The sequence below is a fragment of the Nematolebias whitei genome, chromosome 23 (assembly GCF_014905685.2).
Source record: "Nematolebias whitei isolate Nwh7 chromosome 23, NemWhi1, whole genome shotgun sequence".
Taxonomy (NCBI): domain Eukaryota; kingdom Metazoa; phylum Chordata; class Actinopteri; order Cyprinodontiformes; family Rivulidae; genus Nematolebias; species Nematolebias whitei.
Window position 1 is genome coordinate 509,428 of NC_056520.1, and position 7,387 is coordinate 516,814.

General features: G+C 43.1%; 3 protein-coding genes and 1 non-coding gene across 4 annotated transcripts in view; 2 read left to right on the forward strand and 2 right to left on the reverse strand.

Annotated features, from left to right (window-relative positions):
* Positions 1 to 1,485: 1,485 nt before the first annotated feature.
* On the reverse strand, positions 1,486 to 4,468 carry LOC119428698 (small integral membrane protein 11A-like). The gene is made up of 3 exons (XM_037696370.1): positions 4,397 to 4,468; positions 2,584 to 2,793; positions 1,486 to 1,846 (listed from the first exon to the last, which is right to left on the reverse strand). Exons 1-2 carry the CDS (start codon positions 4,415 to 4,417, stop codon positions 2,602 to 2,604), a joined length of 213 nt encoding a protein of 70 aa, XP_037552298.1. The 5' UTR covers positions 4,418 to 4,468; the 3' UTR covers positions 1,486 to 1,846; positions 2,584 to 2,601.
* Positions 4,469 to 4,751: 283 nt separating this feature from the next.
* LOC119428937 (dTDP-D-glucose 4,6-dehydratase) overlaps positions 4,752 to 7,387 on the forward strand; it is an 11,339-nt gene continuing 8,703 nt past the window's right edge. Inside the window, exon 1 of the mRNA XM_037696645.1 lies at positions 4,752 to 4,888. The gene's annotated coding sequence lies outside the window, so the exon portion shown is untranslated. The remainder of the gene's footprint in view (positions 4,889 to 7,387) is intronic.
* trnas-cga lies at positions 5,132 to 5,213 on the forward strand. Its single transcript has one exon. It is a non-coding gene; the product is annotated as a tRNA-Ser (tRNA).
* gpr180 (G protein-coupled receptor 180) overlaps positions 6,519 to 7,387 on the reverse strand; it is a 6,497-nt gene continuing 5,628 nt past the window's right edge. Inside the window, exons 9-10 of the mRNA XM_037696642.1 lie at positions 7,252 to 7,329; positions 6,519 to 7,173 (exon numbers count right to left, since the gene is read on the reverse strand). Of these exons, the coding sequence (XP_037552570.1) occupies positions 7,018 to 7,173; positions 7,252 to 7,329 (234 nt within the window). The 3' untranslated portion in view covers positions 6,519 to 7,017. The remainder of the gene's footprint in view (positions 7,174 to 7,251; positions 7,330 to 7,387) is intronic.

Here is a 7,387-nt window from a genome sequence, read left to right on the forward strand (position 1 = left end):
GCTGGGGGGTGAAGGGAATGGCTCAGCGTGAGGGAGACGGAGCGCTACGGATATACATCTGTGGAGCGCTACCTCTGTAGCTTTTTAGCTAGCGTGTCTGTATTGCGCACTGCTAGATAAGCACTATGTGCGTTGCGGCAGTTGTCCGGGGCGCTCGGTTCTGTGGACAGGGCGGGGCGCCCTCCTCGTAGAACGGTAGGAGAAACACAGGTGTCAATCCAAGATGTAAAACTCGATCCGAGCCTTTCTGTGGTTTTATTTCAAAGCGCTGCGGTCCTTTTCGGGACACGACGAGGTCCAGGACCGTGGTCTGGATGCTCCTGTTGGCTGTTTTTTCCCACGCTCTTAAATTAGCATAAACACCGTTGTAAACCGGACACGTTCGAACGTTCCCAACACTGTCCTGCTCATTCGTGACCTCCGGTTGGACGACCTGAAGCTCAGCCCGACGTCACGTTTGAATTTGGGTCACCGAGTTTAGATCTGGGTAAAAAAAAGATTTTTGACGCGCGATCACAGATGTTCCTTATTTTTGTTTCACAGGTTGGCGACGGTTTTACGAGCAGAAACGTCACTGCCCTCTTGGCTGAATTATTTCATGAAAGTCGAGTAACGATGAGCCGGGCTCCTGGAGACAATCAGAAGGGATTTCCAGACCACCACCCTCAAACAAAACCTGCATATTTTAACCCTTTGCCTTTTTTTGTAGCTCAACTCTTGTCATGGCTAATTTTCTGGGTTTAAAACTATTAAAAACATTTGGCGGTTATTTTTCTAACGTAAATAAATGTACATACGAGCGAGGTTCAGTAAAAAAAACGTTTGGGTCGCGTGCGGTAAAACAAAAAAACCGGCATGCTGGTTGAACAAGAGGATTTCGTGTACCGTTCTATGCAACCACAAACTGTGCACATGGCTTCATGCTCCAAGCAGCTTCATCTGGACCTTAAGGGATTCGTTTGTTTGTTTTTGTTTGTTTTCTGTGGAAAACGACAGCGGCTGATGAGGTACTGCATGCCTAATGTTCTAATTTATAAACAGAATTTAAAGAGACAACGTGTGACGTCTGAGTGTGTCGGCACTAAAAACGCTTGCTTTTCAAAATAAAAGCCGTCCTTCTGGACCTGGGTTCAGTTTTCTTCTGCTTTGATGCTTCTCCAGTCGGGGCACATTTTTCTACACAACACCTGAACGAAGAGGGAGGAAAAGAAACTTTAAATAATAAAACTTGGGAGGAGAACCACGTGTTCTCCATGTTTTCAGTTTAAACCTTCAACTCTAACGATCTCTGGTTCTGGACCTGGTTCTGGACGATGTGGATCAGATTGTCCACGGGACTGACTTTGATCTGAATCAAGCTTTTGGAGAAATCTCCTTCAGGACGACCAGGAGCCTCCAGAAACCAGCAGAACCACAGCAGGTCTTCGTTGTCTGAACTCCACGGGTTTCTAGAGTCACTGGTGCCGGATTGCAGGAACCTAAATGGGTTCTGAGTCGCCTTCTCACAGGACCACACGAGTCTTCAGATTGAGTAAAATCAAGTTTATTCCATAAATATGAAAAGCTGGTTGTGCGTGGAACAAACCATCTGAGGTGAACAAGTAACGTTGGTTTTATCGCCATGTAGTCCTTTTAGAAACCCGGTCCAACAAGTTGAACAGAGCAGCTGAAGTTCTGACGCATAAAAATCTGGTGCTGAAGGTTGAAAAAGAATCTCCATCGTCTCTGCCTCCACTCGTCCATGGATGTGACCACGATCAGTCTACAGATCGGTAGACCACCTGCAGAGACTCATCGGTCTATCAAAGAGCGCCGAAGTCCTCCATGGTTCTGGTCCTGGAGAAAACTGATCCGATCAGGAGGAAAAGAACAAAGATGGAAAAAAAAAAATCACGATTTATATTTTAAACGCGACATACGGCCATAAACTTAAAGTTTCAAGGTCAAAGTCAGAAATCCAGGTTAAATATTATACAAGGTCTTTGCCTGTCGGGCTAACTGCTACAGATGTCCCGTTGAAGACTGGTGGGACTGACACACACCTGCCGATGTTAGTTTGATTCTGGTGGTTTGATCTGAAGGTGGGCGGGGCCATGAAGGTGGGCGGGGCCATGTGTGGCAATTCAGCCAAAGCTCTGCGTAACAGGTGGACACGCAAAGTGCTGAAGATGCTGCACGCACAAGGCGCATGACGCTTATCTGTGACAAGCCGATACTGGTCCCTCACACAAAGTCGTAAGTGACCTAGCTAGCTAGCTGTTCAGCTAGCTGCTGCTGCGTCGACCACGTCTTGTCACGTGCACACGTACTCAGCCAACAGTGCGTCTAACGAACTCTTTGAGACACGCCCACAACAGATAGGACCAAACGTGAATTGTTAGTGGACTTAAAGTTAGCTTTAACTAATTTAGTGGAAGCTAATTCCGCTAACTGTTTCCAAAGTTAACATGAACGCTAATTTGCTAAAGGAAAAGTTAGCCTCGCTGTTAGCCGTTAGCAGACCCGTGCCCACCACTGAAGGTGGATGCATGAGCCTCAGAACTGCCTGAATAAGCACAAAGTTCAAATGAAAAGACGTCGTACCTGGTTCTCCTGCTTGGGTCAGTCCTCCTTCAGGTTGTCGAGGAGCTCCTGGGTCTCCTGGGCCAGCTTCCTCCTCTCAGCCTGCCGCTGTTTCTTCAGAGCCTCCTCTGCTTTTTTACTCTGGTACATCTTCACCCCTGCAAAGGCCAGACACAGCAGCAGCGTCTTCAGGGCCAGGATGTAAAACAGGAGGGGGACATTGTCCAAAGCCTGTGGACAGATTGGACAGATTAAATCACTCCTGAATGGCGTCCTTTGGCTGGTTTCAGCTGATCCTTTACAACAAAAACCTGTTTTTTTTAATTGACCATGTTATTTCAAGGACGGTCCCTGCTGCTTTTAAACCATAGTTAGACCCCTTCTTAAAAAAACTCATCACTGACACGGTACGGAGTCCGTCTTGTTAAAGTCCATAATGACATCATCGTGTCCATGAACGTAAAGTGTCCTGTTGCTGCTTTGGATACAGTGGACCTGTTGTCCTCCTGTCTCGTCTAAACCAGTACGTTGGTAGATCTGGTTCAGCACTCGAGTGGTCCACCTCTGACCTGACCAATAAAACCTTTTCTAACATGACTGGAGATTTCTCTTGAATATTTCTCTTGTGGTGTGCCGCAGGGCTGTATTCTCGGTCCTCTCCTTTTCTCTCTGTAGATGCTGCCACTTTGATCAATTGATACCACTTTTCAGTTATGCAGACAATTTACAGATTTATTTACCCACGATGCTTAGAGGTAGTAACTTGAATAAACAGACATAAAACTTGGGTGACTTGACAAGGCTTTTGAAGTTTGATAAACAAGTAGCCTCTTTAGTTTTTTTAAACGAGGACTTTTTGCTCCCAAATGTGAACACATCTTCAGTTTTCTTTTCTCTTTATTATTTTCAGTCTGTTTTAGAATTGATTTTAAGCTCTTATTGTTCACTTTTAAAGCTCTAAATGGTCTTGACTGACTAGTCTGCCTTCAGACCAAAGCCTCCCTTGCAAGCGAGATCTGTGATCTCAATGGGATTTGCCTGGTTAAATAAAGGTTAAAAAATAAAACTAACTAACTAAATATATATATCTCAGCACTGACCTGAGCCTTTTTAAAGCTAATCTTAAACCTTTTTATTCTGGCAGGCTTTTAATATCTGGTGACGCTCTGGAATGTTTGTATTGTTCCTAATGTCCGTTTTACCTTCTGTACCTTGAAGCACTTTGATCACCTAGTTGGACATTTGATTTTATAAGTGAATGTTTATTGGTTGATTGAATGGAAAGCTGTGGAAAGCTGTGGAACCATCAGCCCAAACACCAGCTGTCCACTGGAGAGTTAATTTGGTCACACAGAGGGGCGGGGCTTAAAGAGGGACAGCTGGACACCACGCGTACCAAACCTCATTAACAAAACTGCAATTTTTAAAAACACGGGCATTTTGATTTAAAGAGAAACTCAAAAAGAGAGTATTCCACTCATCATGAAGTACTTTTAAATTCGGCATGCTTATAATTTGATATGTTGATGAAAAATTAAACTTTTACTGCTGTTTTGGATGTTGTTTTCAACGGATTTGGTATAAATTTCAGCTTGTTTCATAACTAGATTCACACGTCAAGTCTCCAACGAAATAAAATAAAGTCATAACCAAACCATACTCACTATTTAATCTTAAAACAGTAAAGTTACTTACATTAAACTGAGACAGAAGTATGGAGCGGTTAGCATGATGTGATAAATCAGCCACAAACAAACTCAAGAAAATAAGAATTGTTTGGTATTAACAAAGCATGAGATACATCGCTAAAAATAACAACTTTTATTTAAATTACCTTCCAGTTGATCATTGTCATTGCTGATAACGCTGCTAGCTGCTTCTCCTAAATGCTATAAATGCTCATCGTAGGAAGGCGGGGCTTAAACGAAAAGGCCAATAAAAATGTAGTATCTTGTACACGTCACGCGTGATGCGTTTACTAAATTATAAAAAGTAAACCGCGTTAGTTTTTAAAAAGTCCCAGCTTGATGCTGCCAATAAACCTTTATAGAAATAAATAATTATGATATAGAAGTGATAAATAACTTCAAATATAACTGACTATTCAAAGTTTTTTAAATTTTAATGCGCTATCCAAATATCGTCTTGCGTCTTCTTCAAACTGTCCTTGAACGCACCGCAGCCTCTAAGCAGGGGTCTCTGCTGGATCATGTTATAGACATGTGTGTAAAAATGGCAAACCTGGAAGGTTCTAGCAAGCGAGTAATAATAGATTCATGTTTTCAGCATAACTGCGGTGGCATCACAACAAGTTGAAAATGCAGAGGTAAGGTGCTGCAACAATTGTTCCGTTCGGTAAAATGTCAGATTCACGACTCCTCTGCTCTGACACCCGACTTTTGTCACGTGTCAGTAAATAATAAATAAAAGCAATAAATAAAACGTTAACAGCGATTGTTACTGAATGGTAAAATTAATGGTATCGCTTCTATCTGCAGTCGAAGGAATTTGATCGGTGTTGCTGGTTGACATATATATTACGTCATAGTGACGCGTCGAGGCATGCGTAGTCACGGTGGCCGAGAGGTTAAGGCGTTGGACTCGAAATCCAATGGGGTTTCCCCGCACAGGTTCGAATCCTGTTCGTGACGACCCTTTTTAAATTATTTATTTTTTTACTGCTGTTCTGCGGACATAATACACAGTTTACGCCTTTATGTACAAATTAATAATAAAAAAAAATATATATATATTTTATTACAGTTGGCATGATCACAAGTTTCTTATCTCAGTAGATATATATATATATATATATATATATATATATATATATATATATATACATACTGTATGTGGAAATAAATGCACAACCATTGAGATTTGACAGTTTCCTAATATTAATTTCATGAGACTGTCAAACATTTAATGATTCAAACTGAGCTCTATATTCAAGTTTAATCTTGTAAACGAGGTGGTTTGAGCCAAGAAGCTCGTTACTGAGGGATTAGAGAATATTTAAATTATTAGGTGCTGCTGTAGGAGTTAAGATGAAGCCATGACCAACCTGGGACCTGCTAAATATGGTTAAGAGTAGTTTGTTTACAGGAAACCTCTTAATAAAAACATTTATTTTACTACTTTCAGTCTGGATTTGGTTCTGGACACAGTACTGAGTCAGCCTTGTTAAAGTCCATAATGACATCATCATGTCCTCCCGTCTCGTCTAAACCTTTACGTTGGTAAATCTGGTTCAGGACTCGAGTGGTTCACCTCCGAACTGAACAACAGAACTTTTTCTGCCACGATTGGTGATTTGTCTTCCTTTAGTGTTCTCTCTTGTGGCGTGCCACAGGGCTGTATTCTCGGTCCTCTCATTTTCTCTCTGTAGATGCTGCCACTTTGATCAGTCAACACCACTTTTTTGTTAAAAACATGATTCACCCGACACAAAGAATTACACATTTATTTTATTGATGCAACTTGAAGGCATGAATGGAGCTGAATAGAAACTGAACGGCAAACACTTAAAAAACATAAAACAAATAGTTGAATGAATAGCTGTTATGTGATCAATATCTTTATTTATAACCCAAACACTGAAGACGTCGGGGCATGCAAAACGTAGAAGTTGTTTTTTTGCAGCCTGGTGAACCTCTGCCCATCTTTACTTCTAAGAGATCCAGCCTCTCTGAAATGTTTTTTTGCTTATATACACATTTCCTAAAAATGTTACCATTTAGTTTAAGCTCGTTGGCTAAGCTCCATTATGAGACTTAAAAATGTTAAATATTTTACAAAACATTCGGCTTGGTCAGCGTCGGAACATCTTGAACTGGGAGTGGAATGAAAGTGAAGTGAACTTTGGTTCTCGTTATTAGTTCAGGTCATGCAGGATTCTGCAGCTACAGTAAAAAAAATAACAACTAAATGCTGCCGGCTCATCCGGTTCTGTTCACAGTGACATCATTTCTTTGGCTACACAAACAACCGGGACTGCGTCCACCTTCTATGATCATGTCTTCGGTTCTGACCCACCGACCCGTCCAGTTACTGTCATCACCTCCGATAAGTCCCGCCCCTCCAATAAACAAACAGCAACAAACCCTGACAGCTGGATCATCTGTAACATCTGTAATATTTCGGCTGACAAATAAAAGTTTGATCGTCCGACGTTTTGTGCCGTTTCAAACCGTCCAAACATCCGAGCCGCCGCTTTTATAACTTATTATTTTCAGTGTTTCTTTTTGTCCCGTCCGGAATAAATCATTTTAATCCCGACGTCCGCCTCGCCGCCTGAGGGCCGTGCGTCTTTCTCGTGGTTTCCTGTCAACCTGGTTGCCGTGACGATGGCCATCGTCCTTCCCAGGAAACGGCTAGCAGCGCAGGAGAACACTTCCTGGAGCTCAGCCCCGCCCCACAGACGGAGATCCGCTCGTATCGGGACCTTCGGTGTCCTCAGTAGCGCCCCCTGTGGTTGGTTCTGGACATGGTGAGCGGCAGGGACACGGAGGACAGGGAGGACACCTCCCAGTAGAGGGAGCGAGACAGGAAGAGCTGGTAGAGGACCACCATGGAGATGGACTGGCACAGGATCACGCCGATGGTCACCACCTGCGGAGACGAAAACGTCAAACGTCCGCGGGTTGGAGGAGAATTTCAGACAAAACGTTTTTATTTTAGGGGCCGAACCTTTTCTCTCTGGTGGTCGTTGAAGACGCCGGACGTGAGGACGAGGACTGGGTGACAGAGGAACCACAGGAAGCAGCCCTGCAGAGACAGCGTCAGGTGTGTGTGTGTGTCAGGTGTGTGTGTGTGTGTCAGGTGT

What these genes read in the sequence shown, in the direction of transcription:
- LOC119428698 (XM_037696370.1), bottom strand. Translation starts at nt 4,417, where the DNA reads ATGACAATGATCAACTGGAAG. An exon ending in TGACAATGATCAACTGGAAG is followed by an intron (nt 2,794 to 4,396) that starts GTAATTTAAATA and finishes ATCTGTCCACAG; the next exon opens with GCTTTGGACAATGTCCCCCT.